The sequence below is a fragment of the Bactrocera latifrons genome, unplaced genomic scaffold (assembly GCF_001853355.1).
Source record: "Bactrocera latifrons isolate USDA-ARS-PBARC rearing strain unplaced genomic scaffold, ASM185335v1 scaffold_104, whole genome shotgun sequence".
NCBI classification, from domain to species: domain Eukaryota; kingdom Metazoa; phylum Arthropoda; class Insecta; order Diptera; family Tephritidae; genus Bactrocera; species Bactrocera latifrons.
The window spans coordinates 886,398-909,736 of record NW_017534453.1 but is presented as its reverse complement, the minus strand read 5'-3'; the positions used below and the strand labels follow the sequence as shown (position 1 = coordinate 909,736).

At 34.9% G+C, this 23,339-nt stretch overlaps 2 protein-coding genes across 4 annotated transcripts in view; one reads left to right on the top strand and one right to left on the bottom strand.

Moving 5' to 3' along the window:
* LOC108969089 overlaps positions 1–3,726 on the top strand; it is a 34,934-nt gene extending 31,208 nt beyond the window's left edge. For both annotated transcript variants that reach the window (XM_018933598.1, XM_018933608.1), the window contains exons 5-8: positions 2,466–2,632; positions 2,866–3,052; positions 3,184–3,320; positions 3,384–3,726. In XM_018933598.1, the coding sequence (XP_018789143.1) occupies positions 2,466–2,632; positions 2,866–3,052; positions 3,184–3,320; positions 3,384–3,582 (690 nt within the window). In that variant the 3' untranslated portion in view covers positions 3,583–3,726. The remainder of the gene's footprint in view (positions 1–2,465; positions 2,633–2,865; positions 3,053–3,183; positions 3,321–3,383) is intronic.
* The window catches only part of LOC108969073 (trichohyalin), a 168,031-nt gene continuing 144,692 nt past the window's right edge, over positions 1–23,339 (bottom strand). The window contains exons 3-8 of one of the 2 annotated variants that reach the window (XM_018933579.1): positions 9,942–10,226; positions 7,001–7,330; positions 6,824–6,935; positions 6,646–6,702; positions 4,288–4,464; positions 1–2,349 (exon numbers count right to left, since the gene is read on the bottom strand). In XM_018933579.1, coding sequence (XP_018789124.1) covers positions 840–2,349; positions 4,288–4,464; positions 6,646–6,702; positions 6,824–6,935; positions 7,001–7,330; positions 9,942–9,972 — 2,217 coding nt within the window. In that variant the 5' untranslated portion in view covers positions 9,973–10,226 and the 3' untranslated portion in view covers positions 1–839. The remainder of the gene's footprint in view (positions 2,350–4,287; positions 4,465–6,645; positions 6,703–6,823; positions 6,936–7,000; positions 7,331–9,941; positions 10,227–23,339) is intronic. The other variant, XM_018933586.1, reaches the window with a different exon arrangement.

The following is a 23,339-nucleotide window of genomic DNA, read 5'->3' as shown; positions in this document are numbered from 1 at the left end:
ACATAACTTTAACAGTAAGTGAGGTTAAGTCTATTGCTTTCATATAATCATAAATGTTTATAAATTACAGTTACATTGCGATAAAACTCTTTTTCCACATTACAACACACATGCGTGCTGTTATTTATGTATATACAAACAACTCAGTTTCTGCGGTTTTTTTAAATTTTTTATTTTATTAATTTTCAAGTATTTATTTAATTTTTTTCTTCCTCTTCGGCTGCCTGTTGTCCACTTATAAATTAATAATATTCATTTTTTTCGTAAATTTACAATCGAGTGTAGCTGGCGCAGTTGCCGAGCAGTAGACGAAGTCACTGGAGCGCCGCTCGTGTGCTACTAAAGCTAATACTATGTAGTGCCTTAGCGGTAATTTTTCTTACGACTTAAACAAGATTTCCTTTCAAACCAATTATAAGATTTTCTTTCAATTTCTTACTTATACATACACATACATATGTGTATGTATGTATGCATATGTTAGCTATGTATAGTGTATGTGACAATATAAAATGGAGAGCGTGCAAGGAGCTAAAAAACAACATTGAGCGTTCACGAGTACAACTATTCAAGTGAAATAATGGCAGCAACGACTTAAATTTATAAAAAAATATTTATGCTTATGACTTATTTAATTAAATAATATTTCGCATGAGTTTGCGGGGATCAAGCAAAACAAATATAAATACAGTCTACCGTTTGGTGAAGCTTTGAGTTTCTTACCAAATATCAAAACACACAAGAAAAAAACATATGTTTTTACCACTCAACCGTTATATACCGTTAAATTCTAACATCCATTTTGATTTGTTGAACTTCCACCCGCTGCCGCCGCTCCTCTATTCTTCCTCGTATGCTTCGTTGCCGCCATTGCCTGCCTGTTTTTGTTGCAGTAATTCCTGTGTCTTCTTGGCCTTTCGCCGTTTGCGCATTTCGAAGAATTTGCGCTGATCTTCCGGTGAGAGGCGTGACAGACGCTCTGCATATTTGCGCTTCTTCTCTTCCTTCTCTTGGCGCAGGCGTTCGTCATCTTGCTTTTTCAATGCATCGAGACGCTCTTGGCGCTTACGTTTCTCCTCCTCGGCTGCTCTTTGTTCGGCTTCGGCACGCGCCTTGACCGCTTCTTCCTCCTGCTTGATTTGCGCTTCGTGTTCCGCTTTGCGCCGTTGTTCCGCCTCTTCGAGCTCCTTCCTTATACGCTCCTCTTCTTCTTCGATTTTACGTTGCTCCTCTTCGCGGCGTGCGATCTCCTCCTGTCGCTGGCGTAGCTTCTCTTCGCGTCGTCGATTTTCTTCCGCTAGTCGTTCTAGTTCCTGTCGCTCCAACTTGCGTGTTTCTTCCAGCTGTTCCAATTTCAAGCGTTCTTCTTCTTCCTCCAATTGTCGTTTAATCTCTTCTTGCCGCCGCTTTTCTTCTTCCTCCAGGCGTTGTCGGTTGGCTTCGTCCTCTTGCCGCTTCCGTTCCTGCTGTTCGTGTAGTTCACGTTCGCGTTCATCGCGCGCTTGCTTCAAACGTTCTTCGTATTCTTCGAGTTGTCGCCGCTCCGTCTCCAGTCGTTCTTGTTCACGTTTCGCTTCTTCTTTGGCGCGTTCTTCCTGCTCTTTTTTCATTTGTTCCTCACGTTCTTTGCGCTCCTTCTCTTCACGTTCTCTCTGCCGTTCGATACGTTCCTGTCGTATGCGTTCTGCGCTGCTATATTCATCGTCGCGCTTCTTCTTCTCTTCGGCAAGTTGCTTCTTCAGCGCTTCCAATTCTTGATGCCGACTTTCATATTCGCGTCGTTTGGCTTCCGCTTCGGCCAGTTGTTGCTGGCGTTGTCGTTCCAGATCGATGGCTTCGCGCTGTCGCAGTTCATCCAGTTCACGTCGCGGCTGTTCGGTTTGTTCGTATGATTTCGGTTGTTGGTCTTGTTGTTCCTGTTCTTGCAGGTGCCGCTGTCGTTCACGCTCTTGATTTGCCAGTATGCGTAGTCGCTGTTCGTTCCATTTGCGTTCCTTCTCCTTCTGCATTTGTTGTGCGCGCTGTCTCTTGCGCTCCAAACGACGCTTCTCCTTCTGCCGTTGTCGCCATACGACACGATCATGCGGCATTTGCTTTTGTCCGTTTCGCGCCCGATTGGCTGCGTTGGGCGTATTGGGCGCTGCTGTAGCCGGCACCGGTATTTCGTTGTAATGTGCCAAAGTTGTTGGCGAGTTCGAGGTCGCTTGTGCATCGATATCGTTCGGATGGATTGTGGTCGGTCGGTTTGGACGACGTCCTGCGCGTCCACGATTGTGTCCGGCTCGGCCGCGTGGTTTCGGTAACACGATCTGTTCGTCGCTGCCGTCGGCCTTTACGATGACATTGGATCTGGAAATTGAAAGTAGCGGATTTGTGAATGTTATTTTGTTTACAAGGTTTTATGTAGCTTAGGTCTATGTTTTTACGTTTAAAACTAATCTATATCTGCATTTTTGTTTTTGCAGGTGGAGTCTGTGGGTTTGGCCTTAAATATTTTGGATGAGTATAACCTTCGTGGTCACAAAATACGCGTGCAACGTGCCAAATTTCAGATGCGTGGCGAATATAATCCAGCTTTGAAACCGAAACGCAAGAAGAAGGACAAAGAGAAGTTGCAGAAAATTAAAGAAAAGTAAGTGTGTGTAACGAGGGTCACTGCTTGCACGCTTCTAAATCAAAATCTTTCAACACCTATATAGTAAGCCCCCCCATATTCCTAAAGCTTAATTTTTACCCCAACACCTATAATGGTAGCTCTTACTATTTGACAAAATTTAAGTTTATTTTTTGATTTTCGAAAACTATTCGAATTTAAATTTCGAATTCGAAATTTCGAAGTAATATTTTAATTTTTGATTTCCCTAGACTTTTCGACTGGCGTCCGGAAAAAATGCGCGGTGAACGCTCGAAAAATGAGAAGGTGGTTATCATTAAAAATCTCTTCGATCCAATTATTTTCGAAAAGGAAGTGCAGCTGATATTGGACTATCAGAATGAGTTGCGTGAGGAGTGCAGTAAATGTGGCACCGTACGAAAAGTGGTCATTTATGATGTGAGTTTCAAAGGGTTTACTTTTTAATCAAAATTTATATTTTTAAATTAAATTATTAATTTAATTATTCAACTTGCAATTAATTAAATTTATTATTATTGCTAAACATTTCTTCTTACTTCCATCTACAGCGTCACCCCGAAGGCATCGCACAAGTGAATATGGCCGACCCCGAGGAAGCTGATGTGGTAATACAAATGATGCACGGCCGTTTCTTCGGACAACGTAAGCTGAGCGCGGAACATTGGGATGGCAAGACCAAATACAAGCAAGTTTTTGCTAACTACCAGCATTTAGTTGCGATTTTTAAGTTATTTCTCTTAACCAACAGAATCGTCGAAACCGAGGCGGAGGTGCAGAAACGGCTAAGTCATTGGGATCAGTATCTAACAAATGAGGAAAATGAGGAGCGGGATGCCATCCAAAAGGCACTGAATGAGCCGATGACGACGCCTTCAAACGCTGGGGAAACGCCAGTACAACAGAATGAATTAGAAAGTGATGCTGCAGACACACCAAAAGTGTGTTAAACTTTATGGAAATAACTTACTTTGCAGGGAGCGTGTACTCGCTGAGGTCAAATGCTTAAAAGAGCTAGCAATTGTATTCATTGTAATGTCAAATGTGTGGCTTTGCAATGTTTGAAATAAAATACCCTATTACGATCTAAGTCATGTTGATAGTGTTTTTTTGTTTTTTGGTATGGAAGAAAGTAATGGAATGAACTCAAATGCTCCAATGAAACTTGCTTGGGTCTAGCAACTTCTATTTGAAGCCAAAATTTTATTATTTCGACTTTATTTTTGCCCCAGATTCTCCAAAACAGCTTTTCCAATGTCCGTTTGTCTATCTATTCGTTTGGTTCTTGGTCTAACCTCTAGTTTTGATATATCCATCTCAAATTTTAGATACGTTCTTTTTTCCTCAAGAAGCTGCTTACTTGTCGGAATCGTCGTTATCAGACCACTATCGCATATAGCTGCCATACAAACTAAACCATAAAAATCCAGTTTTTATAAAGAAAACTTTTTTATTTGATATATATCTTCAGGAAATTTGCCACCGCTTATTTTCCAAGAATTGTTAAGATCGGACTAGTATAGAATATAGCTACCATACAAACTGATGAACCAAAATCAAGAAAAATTTCTTTTCCACCCTTTTATACTATAAGAAATGTTTATTTACAACAACAAATGTTCATACAGATAAGTTTCAATGCTCAACACACTTACCTGCGTCCATTTTTGCCCGGCTGATCCATCACTTCCAATATGACTTCGTTCGCATACTCATTGGGGTAGGTGGCATTCCAACGCGTATAGACCTTGCCTCGATTCTTCTCGCTGACTTTCGGCATTTTATGTTGACAGATGAAACGGAATCTATCCGGACAGGGGCGAGCAGACCATCTGTTTGTTGAATGTAAAAAATAAAGATTAATTTTAAAAACGCATATAAATAAAGTATTTATAAATAAAAAAGTAACCAGCTAATTAGCAGCGTCGATGTGCATGCATGTATGTGTATATATGCAATGTGCCGCATGCATTTTGAGAAGCGCTGCCAAAATTTCGTATGCCTTTCACGTTGCAAGTTGGCGCTGAGTGATTTCTATTTCATTTCACCAATATGTTTGTGTTTGTATATGTATATGTATGTATTAATGTTTTTAGGCGTGCATATGTGTATATAACGTTTGTTTAGACTCTTGTCTGGCGCTACACATCATTAACACGTCAATTGACCGCGATACGTTTTGAGCTGATGTGCATTCGGACAACTTGATTAGCTGCTTCACACTTTATTCGCCTGCATTTTAAGTATGCTATTGTTGCATTCATTTATGGGAGTGTGCTGCCACAATGACATTGTATTTGCAATTAAAATTGTGTCTCTAAATACCTTTCACGATCGCTGAATTGTAGTTTATTTGTCAAATAAATCAAACGGTAGTCAAGTATATACTGTGAGTGTTTGATGTTACATATATACTTATAGAGCTAAAACTAGACAAAAATCATTTTGGGTCAACAAGTTGAGCTTCAGATCGACGTAATTCGAATGGGACCAGATTTTTATGCCGCCAAAAACTGGTGCTAACATAAATTCCAGCTATAATCTAAGCCTGGAAATCAAGAGCAGCATAGCTCTTGTCATCAGGTGTTAATTTGGGATCAGTATTCAATTGAGAAGTAGATTTTTCTCCATCGAAGAAAAATTATTCTCTATAAGTCTCTTATCATTGCTGCCATATTATGCGGTGCAGAAGCATAGACGATGACAAACCGATTGGTTGATAAGAAAGCACTTGGAGCATTCGATGGAGCAGTAGTTAGGTTAGTTTATTGGGCAAATCGCTGAGCTAGCCTATAATGTATCAGCGGACAACTCCGTAGCTCACATCCACGTGGACAGCCGAGTAGCAATCAAAGCTTTAACATCATTTCGCATATCGTGCTTTGGAAAGTAGTGGCAAGTGTCGGCAAAATCAAGAGCTTCACGTCTACTTTGGTGTCATTTAACAAGGTTTCGAGATCAATAAGGTAGTGAATGAGATTACCAAGAGTGGAATACGGCTGTCAACCGAAAACGTAATCAACCTTTAAGAACCCTTGTATTTTCTATACAACTATCTGGACATGAGTATAGCAAAGAAAAACGAAACGCGATGGAAATATCTGTCTGAGTGCAACAGTGTAAAAGTTATGTGCAAAACGTTAGATCGGAAAGAAACAAAGTTCTTACTGGCACTCGATAGAAGGAATTGTACGGATTGCTGGCGGCACATGCTTGCCGAAGGAGGCTGACAGATCGATAAGATTGCAGCAAGTTTGGGTGTCCAGTGGTGTCAGACAGTAGGAAGACTGATGTTGTTGTTGTAGCGGCAGAATTCTGCCGAGTTGACAGTCCTTGAACGGATTAAAATCCGGTTGCGTTACGGTTACGTAGACCCGATGGTCGTGGGAACGGACTGGAAGAAAGATCTTTTAAGACGCGCCAGAGTCGGTTGAAATTCACGTTACGGAACTCTATCTGTTATCACAAAGAATCAAAACTGGCCCCTGTGCGGCTTATTAGTCTGTCAGACTAACCTAATCTAGGTTAGTTTAGCTACCTAGGGATGCACCCAGAGCACTTTGAGCCTAATAAAACTTTGTTGAGTTTTAGCTGATTTCCCCTGTGGAACCAAGGTATTACATCGGTGGTGCTTAGTCAAACGAAAGTTGGACAGTCGGTATTCCAGTCTTGCTGGGTTTCGCCTTCTACTCGGTACAAAAACGATTCCCAACCAGTTCTCACACTGAGAACTTTAGTTAGTTGATAAAGTTTAGTTACATTTTTCAGAGCACTGCTGATACAAATTTTTTTGGTGATTAAAATTAAAGAGCTCACTCAATATTTAAGTTTACTTATTAAAATACTTTCGATTACACATCGGCTAGTCTCGTATCAACGCACTCATCCGGTTAGTACTAAGAGTTAAGCTTAAGTTTTTTAAGGCATTAGCATATGTATGTACAAATATGAAATGTATATGGCAAAAATATTTTTTAGGTTATCATCTTAACAAAAAAAGCATTAACGCTCACCTATAGTCTAGATTTGGGTCATACACAGCACAATGGTTTTCCAGGTTCTGTCTGATCCTGCAAAACAGGCGCTCATTAATAAAATCTCGAATATTTGTTTAAAGAAATTCAAATTTTACTTAAGAAGAAGAATTAGAAAAAAATAAAAAATAAATAAATAGTTGAAAAACTTTATTACTCAGGTTCCATGCGACTGAAGGAGTCATATGTTAAGTTCTTGCCGCTAATGCTCCACTGCCACACATTGCTTTGCCAGTCGTAAGTGGCGCCAATCCAAATAGGACCAGTTACTGCAAAAAAAAAAAAAATTAATTCAAATAATTTCCTTCAAGCGACCGCAAGCAATGCCACTTACATCCCCTCTGTGCGTCGTATTGTTTGAGGAAAACGCGCAATTTCCGATCGGCTCTATTCTGTGGTTCCGCCAATTTCGCGTTCTTGTCTTTGCAGAAGAAATGTGCCTCCAGCCAGCTGCTGGCCTGTGGCAGCAACGAGTAACATTCGGAGCCGACACGTTGGAAGTGTGGCGGACACATGGCGTACATGCGCCGATTACGCAATGTCTTCGATGCGACATTTTGTGTGTTGAACACTTGTGACATTCGCTGGTCCAGATAGTTTTCATTCATGAAGGACACACCCGCTGAGGCGGCTGACACATGATATGCATTAATGGAGGGTGCCACTGCGAGCAGAAGAAGGAAACGATTATTAAAGTTTGGTAATATTAAATAAAATAATATGAATTGTTACAACTAAGAACATATAAGGTTGGGTGGAATCGTATATTAAATACTCTCCCAGATTGTAGGAAAATAGAGTGTATTTTAGTTTCACACTCTAATATATTTGGATTCAATGGAAGGTGTCTACTATTTTTGCGCAATTTTTGTACCAAATCCTAAAATTTCAATCGCAGTATAATAGCTTAATTATACCCAAATATGTAATCCACATATTCACCGAAAAATTAACTATAAAGAAAACTGAAAAGACGGTAATCATATCATTTAGCATATAAAGGCTAGGTGAAGACTTAACCARTAAACAGTTTAATTTATATATGTTTAATTTATATATATATACACTAATTTATACTCCATTATATTAAGCTTATACCCCATCTAATCATTTTCAAATTTTATCCGGAGATCATTATGCTAATTTTATGAACTCATAGTAAAATGTTTGAACTTATGTATTATTCAAACTTTTTCCAGCTTCCAAATCAATTCGTTAGGTCGTTATCGATTTTTTTTTGGTTTCAATTCACCTATTTCGAAAAACAACCTCCTCAAAATATCCATCAGCAATCTGTCTACTAATTGTATAGTATATTTTTCTCTCTTCTCTTCTTTGACTCTACCTGTACAACCGAGGGTCGGTCTGAATCGAGAACACAAAGCTTCGCCAGTTGCATAATGTTATATTTTTATAGAAAGAACTCATCTTGCTACTTTTTTCGTGGAAATGTTGATCGGGCCCGATAGATGACTACTCTGATATGTCTGATTTTTACGTTGAGTGGAATTATTCACCAAAGAGTTTTTATCTTACTGGCAACCGGAAAGATCAGTTAAAACAATTTTGAAAGATCATTTGGTTCTAAGAAAAGTAAAAGCGCGATTCGTTCCAAGAATGTAAAAAATGTTCGAAAAACTTTGCGATGTTAGGATGTCATGAAACGTATTATTACTGGCGATAAGTCGTGAATTTATGTTTACGACCTGGAAACAGACAATCAATCGGACGAATGTCATGGCAAAGGTGAGCCGAAGCCGAAAAACCTACGTCAAAGCAAGTCAAAATTCAAGCTTATGATGACACTTTTCTTAGATTATCGAGGTGTGGTGCTCTCCGAATTCCTTCCGACTGTTAACAAGGAATACTATTTGAATGTTATGCGTCGTTTGCGCGAAGCTATTCCTAAAATCTGGAATTATAAGCCGACAACTCCTGCATCGATTCTTCGTGAGTTTTTCGCCAGTTTTTCCAGCAAACTCAAACGACCGCTCCGGGAAAACCGTTTTTGAGTTAATTGAAGACATTAAACCTTATCTCTATTTATCTCTTAAACCTATATCTAACGTGTTTACTAAGCATAATCTAGTTTTCTATATTTTTCTTCATTTTTTATCTATTAAGATTTTAAGCTTATATCTTCGAATTAGGATATATTATTGCTTCCTTGAAAGCACAAAAAAAACTCTAAATTTCTAAAATGGTATTTGAATAAGTTGAGCTGAGTTTCAGCTTTTCAAAGTGTAACCGCTCAGCTCAGTCGGCTCCATCAGTTTATCTTTAAAACACTTTTTATCTCAAAACTACACTTTTGAAATTTTCTTGAGATATTACTCGGAGATAAATGCTCTGATCCCTATAAATTTCTTATGATTCTCCTGTATATACACAATCTACTAAACTCATCTACTTTTTATCTCGTCACAAAATCGAATTTTAATATTTTGGAAATTTTTGAAAACATTACATTTTTTTGTAATTTTTATATTTTCTTGACTATACGACATTCTACGGCCAATATATTTTACTCGGGAGTTTTTTTAGGTTTCATCGACGTAGCAGGCCGAAGTCTAAAGTCTAAGTAACTAGATCATTATGATAAATACACAGTACAACAGCTAATCTGGGGGGGTAAGAAATTCCAAGTCAGGAAAGAACTTAAAAGGTCATAAAAAAAACTGACACATACGAACGCCAAACCCTTTGAGGGTTTTACTATACTGACCTAGTACCATCATCCTGACTTGGAATTTCTCACCCTACAGACAATAATCCCAAAAATGTTCCACAGTGATATTATATAAAGTTTGCTTCTTCCCGCTTCAAATAAAGCCTCATCATTTCTAGTCTCTTTGGGTACGATATATGTAGTCATCATGCTATTCATGAAACATATTTACAGCATAGTGATATCATGACCTTAGAGAATCGGGCGTTTGGTTGAGTGAGAATAATATAGTTGGACCAATACTTCATGTTTAGTGATCTAAATAACAATTTTATTAATTTTAGGATAGGATGCCAATTATATCTACATATATATTCAATATTAAAATCTCAAGAGGGTATTGAATTTGTAAACTGTCTCAAAATTAAAATGATTTTCGATTTTATCAAAGAAGAGTGGGTCCTTACTTCCATATTTGAAAACTTTGATGATATTATCCTGATTTTCCTCCCGGTTTTATATTTGACTGGTTATCGTATGACACATCATAATAAAGATGTACTTTTGAAAATAATATACACATAAATAATAACGGTTCAATACTTACAACAGGCCAAAATGAATATTAACAGCCGCATTTTGTTATTGTGCTGAGTTTTTTGTTTATAAATAAATATTTGAGTTGTTGTTGATCGTTTTTTAACACTTAAACTGCTACTTTTTGAGTATTCCACAGTTGCGCTTATAACTGTATTTATATATGGTTTTAGAAATGAAGATATGTTTGAAATTTACGCCTAAGCTGCATTGGAGATATGTATTTGCGTCTAAATGTTAATTGTGGTATGTTTAGGATTGGGCTTGCCCGTGTTTACGACTCAGTAATTAATAACTGTAAAGAGAAAACATATAATAAATTTTTATTATGGTTGGCGGTAATGAGAATAGTTAATTTAAGTGTTTAAATATAAATATTAAAGGACGTTTATAGTAATAAAATGCATGAAAGCAAGACTATTGAAAAAGATGTTCGGTAAGCTAGTAAGGAAATTGAGCATCGGCTGAGATAAATTAAGACAAAAAACACCCGGAGATTGTAATTAAATTCCTCGGGTAAATGATATTTCAAACAAATATATTTTGCTATGGTAGGAAAGTCCTTAATTGCTATGCCAAATATGAGCGTGATTTGTCAACCAGTCTGCAGCTGTTTAAGTCGGAACATCTCGGTGGTGCGTTGCGATTTTTACAATGGATAAAAATATCGAACAAAGAATTTGACCTCTTCAGCTGATCAAAATATTAAAAAGTGAAGAATATGGTGTTTGAAAATTGTACAGAAAGTGTTAGCTCAATATGTCTCGTGTGTCCGTTCGAAAGATTTTGTTGGATATTTTAAGAACGCAATGCGTCGACTCGTTTCGATAGAGCTGAATTTTTTCCGATCCCAAATTCGAAGCTCTCCTTAAATTAACTTAACTTAAAAAGATGAATCCTGACGGTGTGATATGTTTTATATACATAATTTATTATTTAATCTGAAAAGGTTGGGATCTTAGACTGTGCCGAATGAATGAAATTCCTTTTAAACACAAAATGCCAAAAAACTTACGAACTATTAAACCCAAAAGTTTACAATAATAATTAATATTTTTATGATTAATTGGAAATAAAATTCTTTACCACTTACAAGCTATCTTTTAATTTTTTAATATGAATATATGTTCGTAAAAGTAGTTTTCAAAGCAACTGTGTTCGACTGATTTACAGTTTTCGCTATTGTTTATATGAAGACTTTGAGATTTATGACGGTCTGCGGCAAGCAACTGCCACTTAAAAGTATCTATTTATTATGTAGATACATGTATGTATGTATTTACTGCATACCTAGGTATACGAATATAAAATGTTTACAGTTGGATAATTGGATTCATTATAAAAAATTAACGATGCACAAAATATCCGAGCTTTATTCGCATTCATTTATAAGACATTAATAAATCACTATGCTATACATACAAAAATAAATATGCGCAGAAACGTGCCCTGTAGAAAAATTTTGCACAATTACTTTCGCTAAACAATTTCATAGATTTTTTAAGGGTTGGTATATTTGAAGTTGAAGTAATTTCAAAGGGTATTTTTATTTTTAAACAATATTTTTGAAATAGCAAAACCGCAAGCTTTATAGTAATATAAATAATGGAAAAATAGTTGTGAAGATCGTTTGAGAATCAACGATTGGTAAGCAGGAATATTCACAAATCTGTAATGCTGAACTCTTTAAACGATGGAATACTCAACTCTAGAAAATACTTTGTTCCATAATTTTATGCTTAGGACGTCTAATGGAGGGAACACTTTTTGGCCACTTGCTAATTATAAATATTTCGGTTTATGCTATATATTTTAGATATTTTTTACGCAGGTTGCTTTATATATTTCGGAGTTTGGCTATCTGGAAACTCACAATTTTATCGTAAAGTTTGATATTTTTAAAGGTGTGAATACTCAAAACGTTTTGACAAACGAGCGCTATTTTGGTTTACAGTAACTTAAAATATTCTTTTCGATATAAAAGGGAATTAAGTCGTAAAAGTTTTCCCGTGAATATTTTTTTGCAACTTTCGACGAGGATTAGCATATGTGGATAGATGAACTTAATTAAATTTTTGACATTCGCTCCAAGACGAATTTCTTAAAGGTCGTCCAGACTCAGATGTTGTTCCGGAAACTATCACCCGTAGTCATTCAAGAAATTAGTCGGATTACACTTCTCCACAATAATACGAGTTCTCATACATCGACTGAATCGACTGCATTTTTTATTTCGATTTTGATTTGATTTTTGATTGATTAGAACCAAATTACTCTTTATTGCCGTACGAAAACAAGTAAACTAAGAGGTCAATGTTTTTCGACACTTGAAGAGTTCAAAAGTCAAGTTTTGGTGCTACCTTAGGCATAGTGGCAAAGGTGCTTCGACAATTAGTTCAACCGCATGAAAAATTTTTGGTGGTGTGGTGGTTGTGGTTGCGGTTGGCAGATACGAAGTAAAATTAGGTAAAGTAAGCATTTTTCCCGTAATTGATGACTCACAGAGTTGTCTTGTCTATTATTGTTATCATTTTTAAATACTTTACTATAAACTAAAGAAAACTGATTACTTTTTAGCATTTTTCTTCTGAAAGAGTAAAATGATGTCTTAGTAGGAGTGTGTTTTGGTTCTGTTTGCGAACGCTTTTGGAGCCAAAATTAAAGCAATTTAACGGGAGTTAGGTATTTAATTATCCAAATCTGGTAGCTGAATAATTTCTGAATACCTATATTTCAAGATTTCGAACAAAATTTTCATTCGAGCTTGGAAAAATGAGTGGTCCGACTTCAAATATACAGACAATGCGACATAATTTCATGATATTCTATAAAAAAAAAAATAATTAGAATAAAATGAATAATATAAATAATAAACTGTTTGTTTTGATCCTTCTAATTTAAGAAACGAAAATATAAGTTTGCTATGAGACCGTTATAATTCATAAAAACTGTCTCTAGACTTTTCAATATACTGAAAATTGCTCGTATCAATATAGAAGTTTTTGTAAAAAAGTTGTGAACTATATTTTTGAAAAATGTTTTTTAAAAGTTAATTTTCCTAAATACCTTCGAGAGCAGGAATTTTATTTTCTTGCTTTTACAGTCTCGAAAATAAAAGTAGTGTATCTCAGATAACGTCCTCATATTAATTTGCATGGAACTACATTCAAATATACTTGTGCATATAAATTTCGTTTTGCTTGCCACATGAAATAGTCACGCACGATTTTTGGATACCGAAATGATTAAGTGTTGGCCCGAAACGAAGCATAAAAGATTTAGATAATATTTAATCCGTACACTTAACCTCAACACACCCCAAACGCCTACAGTAAAGAATAAACAAAAGAATTGTGTAACAATCGGAAGAGATTTATTAATGTATGTTTGACAGCTAAATATTTATATATACATTTGTACCACAAATTCATTTTTGAGTATTCAGCTGCTATAATTCACTTTCTTTCCAGCTAATTCGCATTTACCTACTAAACCGTTATTGTATACCAAATCCCAAACTATTTCAACTGCAATTCACCAAATTTTGAAGAGAACATAATTAAGAATCATTTCGAAATAAAACAAGTAGAAAATACACAATTTTGGTTTCGGTGAATGTGGATTAACAGGAAAGCAAAATGCTAATCACCTTCAAAAACTCAATGAGTTATATGTGTATGTATTTATATGTAAATGAAGGTAAGTATATATGAGTATATGTGTGTATATATGAGTATATATGTGTATACGCTTGTTTATGTTTATTTGGACTACATACTTGCTTGCATGTCATCAACGATACCCATCAGTGCTACAGTTTGTTAGAAACATCAATCAAAACCAAAAAAAGATAAATCTTTACCAGGAAATTTTGCATACGAAATGAGTGGTGCATGCCAGATCCTTGAGTCTTGAAATCAATTTAAATCTATTTATGTATTTTTATAAACTTCAAACTCTCAAATATCTATGAAGGTATATTTGCATTCGGGATTAAAATGAATAGTTAACATCGAAGCTCAGCTTCAGAAAATGCTGCATTTGTTCGTGCATACTCATATGATTATATATTGCATATACATATATATTACGTCATATTGGCAAGAGAATAATTGCGCGCCTCATATTTATTGTATTTCAGACATAATTTATTAGCCAATTAACATTTCAAAAACGGTGCTACTCTAGCAACTCCACCCTAAAATATGAAACTATTTTCGTACTTATTCGTTTATATCTGTATTAAGCATATTTGAAAACTCATGTAACTACATAAGTATATATACGGGAGCATACCCTATAGGAAATTAGTTAACTGTCTGCAACACAATTCGATCTAATTTTTTTTTTATCATTTGCGAGGTTAATTATATAATAAGGCAATAGAAATTAAGGAAAAAATCAGGCACTTTACCACTAGACTGCTAAAATATGCTACGGAGATGTTTTACTTATTCAAACAACCGCAACCAACTTCGCTAAATATTCTGCTGCTGAACTGGAATTTAATGTAAAAACTCCCAAATAATTGGACGCACCTTTCTCTTTCTTAACTTGAACAGGGTATATTGAGGTTGTTGAAGGAAACGTCGGAGACCCGATAAATTAGTATATACATACATATAGGTGATCGGAGTGACGAGCTGTGTCGATTTAACTTTCTGTTCATATGTACGCAACTAGTTCCTCAGTTTTTAAAATGCCGACCAGAATAGAGCGTAGGTAAATATATAGTTCGATTCGGACCACTACAGCATGTACATACATAGCTGCCATATACAAATTGATCTACTAGATACTAGATTTCTAAGGCTCTTTCTTAGGTTTTGTAAACATCAAAGTGTCTGTGTTGGTTCAAAAAATTATATATCTTATACCATTTTCTAAAGTTCATTGATATAACAAACTTGTGGTTGATAACATGTGTCTGAAGATATAAAAATTACAAAAAGTAACTTCACGAGATTAGTTCTTATAAGGGCAGACAGATTGAACTGGTTTTTATAGTACCAATACATATTCTCAAACTTTTATTATAAAGTCCATATCATAATAATCTTCAAGCAAAATAAAATATGTAAGTAAACATCTCTCATTTGGGATACTGTTGAAGCATTTTTTCAACCATTATTTGAGTATGCAAATTTTGTCCCTATATCTCAAAGACCATCCATTAATGTTTCAATCCCACAACACAATGATGAATATGATAACTGATAAAAGAAATGAAAACGTATGCAATTATTATATTTCCAACTACAACTATTATGACCTCACCAATATCTGAACGAATTTCCAACAGAACACAATATTTAAGTTTATATGTAAATGAGCCTGCCTCTGTGAAAATATATATGTACCACATCTGTATATAACTAAGTACTTCTGAAGCATTTGACGCAACTAACAAATCAGCTCAATAAATTTTCTGTCAGGTTCAAGTTCAGGATCAAGCTTAAAAATAATAATTTAAAACATAGTATGTAGGCAGAAAAGTAAATATAAAGATCAACCTAAATGTAGGCACAAATTTACATATGTTCACTTTTGAGTGCATAAGTTAAGAGAAGTCAAAAAATAAACAATACAACTAAATATGAAATGCGAAACTACAATGACAAAACCTACGCATAACTTTGTACTGAGGCTTGTAACAGAATGCGTCTCCCTCAACAAAAATGGAAACAGAAACAGAAGCTGTCATTTCTGTTTCTGTTGCTGCAAAATGTTGTTGAAATAACTTCAGTTATACGAGAGTTATTTATAAATTACTCTTAATAAATTTATAGTTTTAGTATTAATATAATTGTAGTAGTATACCATAGTGCCAGATTTCGATCCTATACGCTGTGTTTGTCTACTTATACCATTATCAACGCAAATATTGGGTAGTCGAAAAAGTTTTTTCGCACTTTGTCAATAAATGCCTTTGCAGTCATACTTGCATATCTTCTGTGCTACCAAGCACATTATGTCATACCATATAAACATTGAGAAGAAGTTTTGAAGCTTCATTTAGTAAAAAAAATATATAATTCGGTTGAAAAAAGTTACACCTGTTCAAATATGAGTGAAAACAATATGGAAAACGTTTCTCCTGCGAACGAAAAGGTTTCTTTAATTTGAAAATCATCGTGTTTGTATCAGACTGAGAACAAAGGTTCTCAAAATCTCTCAGGGATCGACTCAACACATTTTGGTAAATTTTTTTATTTTAGGTTTCCCTTAGCACGGGTCAAATTTGATCTTAGTTGGTTTTGGTATAGGTTGGTTGATAGTCTTAAAGCATAATTATCTGACTCGATTTTCTAAGATTTTTTCTTTGTTAGTTGAAAGTTACACAGAATTTTAAGGTGCTTTTGCATTTATGTATTGTAAACACCTACTCCAAAGAATTGGAAACTAAAATACAAATTACGAAGCTAAAAATTGGAATCCGTCTGAAAATGGTTACTTGATGTTTTTATGTACTAAATACACTCCGAGGTTCGATATTGTTTGCTGAACGACTCCGATCAGAAAAAAAACTTATTCTACTACTTCAGATTTTCATTTCACTGGGACTTTAGACTCATGCGCCACCGAAGAGAGCTTATTCCCTGAAACAGCGCAATTTCACTCCATCGCAAAAGCAGAGTACTCCAACTTTATAAGATATTTAAGTGTCAAATATTTCATAAGAATCACTTCCATAACAGAGTTACAATGCTAAACCAGTATCATTACCGTTATAATGTTATTGTTTTTCCATAACTTTTAAGTGCTTTGAATTCAAGCAATAAATTGATATCTTTGTACCTTTTCTGGCTGGAAGAAAGAACATTATTTGCGAATAAAAATGGAAATGCCAACCGAAGTAATTCGTCTGCTGCGCTAATGCAGCTATCTAGATAATTTGTTGTGCCAAAATAAGTGCTGAGAGCACATTAACACATATGTAGACATACATATATGCATGTATTGAGAATGCGTGAGATATGCAATAATTCATTGAACTGCGCTTCATTGTGCTCGATTGTCTGCTTTGCATGAAAATGTGTCAATTGCACGCCCACTTTCTATCGTTCGCCGTAGACAACGCGTCATTGCCAAGAGCCGGCGCCAATAACAAAAACAACAAACATGCAGAAGAAGAAGCAGCAGAATTGTGAAGCGTTGAAAAAGCTGTAATTCAAAGTGGTGTATGCTTGAAGCCGGTGACACCAACGGTATTGCTAAGCGTGCGGCAGCGTTGTATGGCTTTGGCAACACTGTAATATTTTACAACAMCAACAAGAGCAACAATGTTTCTTATTTATGAAGACATGTATGTGTGTTGGATGACTGCTTCGAAAAGTCATGTTAGCATACTGTAGTATTTGTGTAATTGTACAATGAATGCTGTTGTTGTTATACCTTAAACATTAAAATAAGGTAAAAAATTAAATCGTTTTTAATTTGACGAGATTTTCACGAAATTTGCCACAGATTATTGTTAAAGGCAACGCTGCAATCTCTTAATTTATTGGTCAGAACGAAACACTGTAGCATATAAGTATAACTGTCGTACAAAACTGACCGATCAAAACCAAGTTCTTGTATGGAAAACTTTTTCATATGAACAGTTATCTTTACAAAATTTGGCAGATATTCTTATTTAAGATAACACTACAATCCCCAACTATATTGTTCAGATTAGAACTCTGTAGCCTATAGCTGCCATACAAACTGACCAATCAAAATCGAGTTCTTCTAAGGAAAACTTTTTTATATGAGAAATTATATACACGAATTTTCGCACAGATTGTTTTCGAATAATATGCACAATCTCCGGACATTTTGTTTAGGTTTGTGTACTATAGCACATAGCTGTCATACAAATTTACCAATGACAATGAGGCTCTTGTATGGAATACTTTTTTATATGAACAGTTATCTTAACGAAAATTGGCAGATACTATTAAGCGAATCAATGCTATTATTTCCGAAAATATTGTTCAGATCGGACCATTATAGCTGCCCTACAAACTGAGCGATCAAAATCAGGATACACATTTTTTAAACCATTCTGATGCTTTAAGAAATGCCCCCTGTGCAGGGTATTATTGCTTCGTTGCGAGCGGAGTCAACGCTTTTTTGTTGTTGTTGTTGTTGTTTTATTTACCGCTGCATTGTTGCGCATAAATTGAGCGATGACAAAATGCACCTTGAATGCCAGCAATAATAAAAATCACCGCCAGCGACATTGCACACCGTTAAGGTACGTGGTGAATTAAGGTGAAATAGCAGCAAAACACACCCGTGCACTTGTGGCATGCCACTTAAAAACGTACATACACATGCACACGCATTTAAAGTGGCAAATATTATATTTATGTAATCGGAGGTAATCGCAAAATTATGTTTACGCTGGCGCATAAATATAGGAAAATTATACATGTTAGGAAAATTTAAATTTTCGCAAATAATTTTCAGCATATATTGTACCGTTGTTTATGTTATACACATTTGTAAACACTTTTATGCCTAAATTATTATGCTGTGTTAATAAATTTTGCGTTTCTCGCATTTGATGTTTTATGAAAGCTGCGTGCAATTTGCGAACGGAAGTGGCTATAATTTCGGTTACTCTCAAAAAAAAAAAAATAAAATAAAATAACACAATGTTCTCACATTTCCTTGAATTGGTATATTTATTAATTTTTTTTTTTTGTTTCCTCAAAATTTACGACATTTAAATGATTTCAATATGACTTCCCGTGCTGCTATTGCAGTATTTATGCTATTTTGTCATAGGAAATATGCAGGTCAACTGATATTAATAAAGTAGACACATAAATATGCATAATAAAGTAACGTTTTTATACTATGCCTTCACAAATGTTTATGGTTTTACGTCTGTTGTTCCAGATATTAAAAAATATTGGAGTACAGACTTCTAGAATCGAGTAGAATTTTTTTTATAAATTATTGTTTAGTTAACATTTCGGTAAGACAGATGCTATGCAGATGCTGGAGTTGCCTATAAGTGATAAACTTAGTTATGTTAAAAATATATTAAGTACGAGAAGCTGCTTTTTGGCAGAAATGGACTCGAAATTTTGTCACTGACGATACAAATATTCGAAAAAAAAATTTATTTTTCGATTCTTGATGGTAGCTGGGAGCCATTTTGTATCACAGTTGCTTTTTCGGTTTTCAGTTAAATACCGGAAGATATCCCTCCCGTATCAGGGTTTCCATACAAAAACTTTATTTTGAGCGTTCAGTTTGCATGACATCTACATGAATGGAGATCTGATATCAGTGGTTCTGACAAATTATTAGTTCGGGAATGTACGGACAGACCGACAGATGTACATGGATAAATTGACTCAGCTCTGCATTTATAGACTAAAATATCCGCTCAGGACTAGAATATCACCTTAATGTGGTTCGTACTGTAAATAAATTATTGATGCTTTAATATGTTCCTGTCTTTTGCTGATTTTCCATATATGGTTTTCGAATTGAAATTGCATCACCAAGTCTCTTGTGATATCTCCAAGCTATTGCATTTCGTTTATGCTCCTATAACCTAACCCTACAACCTACTTCTTGGCGCAATATTTGGATAAAAATGATCCAAACAATCCATTGTTCGCCCTTAAGAATATATGTATCCGTATATAGTTATTTTAAAGCAAAGCGATTACCGTGTAGTGTCAAAAGTGGTTTCCAGTTCGGATCTAATTTTGGTCCAATATTTTATATTAAATAGCTTTTTACTTCAGATGGGTTTCCTAAAAATATTCTATAATCAATTCGCAGATATGATTAATTTGTGGAAGGGTGCTCCATTAAGTATTTTCTAGGAGGTTATAAGTACCCTTCTGGGACTACTGAAAATGTTTTTTTTTACATTAGAGCTACTTAAAGGTCTAAAATGTAAGATATGAACATATTTGTAATGTGGAACTCCAAAATAAGTTTACGTGACTATCTCAAATTTAATTTTTTCGACATAGCCGAAGAGATAACTCGAACTTTTTGTATAAAAACTATATAAAATATACAATTTTGATTTAGTGTTTATATTGAAGCAGAATTTATTCCAGTAGCGGAGACCTACAATGACGGCTAGGCTGCTGTGAACCACTTAGAACTTAGACTTATTTCAAATCTCTGAAAAAAAAAACTTTAAAAACCTAATATAAATCCAGAATTCTATCATTATTAATATATGTACATATGTAAATAATGATAGCATTCTGTTCAGATTTTTCATTTAAAAAAAATCTTAAAATTTTGTTGTTTTGAAATTATCAATTTGGAGTGATACAATTCCTAAAGGAACTATATAAATTTGTTCAAAAATAAATATACTTGTATGTACATTAGAATTACACTCAACAATCAAACAAAGTCCATAGCTACCATTGTCACTGTGACCCACTGTAAATGGATACAAACACACACTTATGCATGCCAGCACATGTATCGCTTCGCTGCATTGCCATTTCACGCTGAAAGATATGTAATGAGGAAAGGCACTCTAAAAAATAATAGTAATAATAATAAAATAAAAACCCGTTGGTGCAATTAATTCAGCCATTCCACCATTCCCGCATTTGTGCTCGAATTGGCGCTTTCATGTCTGGCGTGTGCTGCGACAACAACAACAAATATATAAATGGCAAAAAGAATAAAAAAGGCTTTGGAATCGAGATATCTAATATACAATATATGCGTTGTATTAATTAAATATTTTTTCACAATCGATAATTTGGTGGATGAACAGGTGTTTTAATTTATATATATATGGTATATATGGTGTATATATATGTGGGTAAATATCTGCTAAATTAAATCCAATTAAGCGGGTTTTAGAATCAATAATAATGCAATGGAGTGTCACTAAGTGTGGTCATTTACGACTTACATATATATGTACATATATGCTATGTCTTTTTATGTACATATGTATACATACATATACCTGTTCATTTTGATAGCATAAATTTTGACTTGATTTACGGACCTGCTAAATTTGTATGCTATGCCTGTTTTTAGGTTAAAACAGGTTTTAAAAATATTGTCATCGGAATAACTGCTATATTTAGTGAACTCAATGATTTTTTATGAAGGCATCTCTATGAATAGATTATTGTCCTAGGCGAGCTACAACATGTGTTATTGCTTCAATCCGCCCACTAAAGCATAAACATAGCTGCCGTACATACTGATCGATCAAAATTAAGGTAAAGACCCTTTAATACCATTTTATAAATGTGTCAACTTATTTAAACAGTAAACAATTGCGTCATTTGACTCATTTATTTATGAAAAGAACTAGTTACCAATTAAAGCTGTTCTATTTACAACTATTTTGTGACGTCAGAAAAGATAATTTATTCCTTAACAGATATTTTTGGCACAAACAAACTATTTTATTGCTCTCTCTTCATCTCTTTCATTCTGATATTTGCTTTTTAATGCTAAAGGTGATCATAAAATTTAAAATATCTCTTCTGTTAGTATTTTATATTGAAAATAACTTGTTTTCATTTCTTATTACTAAATTTAAAGACTGAAATTTAGATGCTGAAATTCGAAGAAATATGCATAATATTATTGAAACTACTGTATATAAATATGTTTGCCTATTTTAGAACTCAAGTTGGTAACTAAAATGGAAATTCAAAGAAACGCCTGTGCGAAATTTTAATATAAAATAAAGTGTGAAAGCATATGTTTTATTATTAAAATTTGAAGTTTAGAGTTGAATATTTCGCTGCGTCCAAATATTATAAGATGATCTTCAAAGTTTATTAACAACGAAAAAAGGGTTTCTACACAGAAGAATGAGAAGTATAGACATCCTTCAAATCAGAAATAAAACTTTGTATACATTCAAATAAACTGGAACGTAATCTAGTGAATATGATTTAAATGAATAGAAAATCGGTAAAAAGTTCGAGAAGACGTTTGTAATTATGAATCAATCCGCATCGTACCTGCTTAGAACAAGGAGCACAAAAATATTGTAGGGTTTAAGAGCATTTGTTGTTTTGAGAGTTGTCCAACCTTTTAAAAAGAGAAAAGGAGACCCAAGAGGAACTACACACATCGTTTTCACACTCCAGTAGAGAAAATTGGTCCAATAATTCTGTAATCGGGAGTTTCAAAGCACATTCAACAAATTCATTGATTGAAGCATGATCTTCTGTAGTAACCCGAAATCAAACTAAATTACCAAAATTTAGCCTTTCAGGCCGGTTATGAAAGACGGTGTTAAGTAGGCTTTTGCTTTAACCCGTAAGTCCATAAACGTTCTAGTCGATAGTCAATCGGCAGTTAATCCATCCGTTGCGCGACTATGTTACTAAGACTTAGTCATTAGTTACTTAGACTTAGCACTAGATTACACAAGCAGGCAATAGCTCAACTTTTATTAGGTAACTCGGCTAATATCATTTGGGTACCTCGATATATAAGAATAGAAGAATGTGAAAAGGCAGACTAGCTTGCCCGATCGGGGCACATTTCCCTTAAGCAGTCATTCAACTCTTTTAAGGGTTATTTGAAGCAATAGAGCCTAGAGAAACGCCTCAGGTCTTGAGACACAAGCAATACAGGTCTTACCACGAAGTTACTTTGAGGTAGAGTTGATAATGGAAAGACCAAAAATCTCCTACTTTTAAGCACAAGGGAGCTTAAAAACATTGTAGGGATCATCACATGGCACCTACCCTCGGGTATTATATACGCAGTTCCATGTGATGAAATAAGGTTCGGTGTATCAAAATATTGTATTGAAATTATTAGAATCATAGAAAGCAACTTCTTGTTGCTCATTTCACATATGTTTTTGAAGTATTTCCTATCTTCGAAGTTCTTAAATAGAAAAGTTTAACTTTAAGTATTTTGAGGAAAATAAAGTATCCTCAGATATTGTTTTCCTTTCTTGCCTACTTTCTAACCCCAATAAAAAAGCCTGGATCCTAAAACCTGACTGCCTCTACAAACATTCACTTTCCTACGTATAGCAAAAAGCAAATGTAGAATTCATCGCTCTGCAAACAAACATATGTGTTCATATACATACATATGTATACTTTCATATATGTGATATATATGGAACACTCTGGAAGGCATATACAACGTTTCAGTCACGACTGACCACTCGAAACTCCACTCACGCTCAGTTGTCAATTCGCAACAACAACAAACATTTGTGTTCGAAGCTCGGATATGCATGCATATCCTTCTGTACACAGAGTACCACCATGTGGCATGTGGCAAGTGGCAACTGACAGTAAGTATCATCTTTCATTCCACTGTTCCACTGTTGAGCGGCAAAAGTTTTTCTGAACGCTTCACGATGACTCGTCTTTATGTGCGGCAACACTTCGGCCAAGGCTTCTTCTGCTGCACACTTTGAAATGCT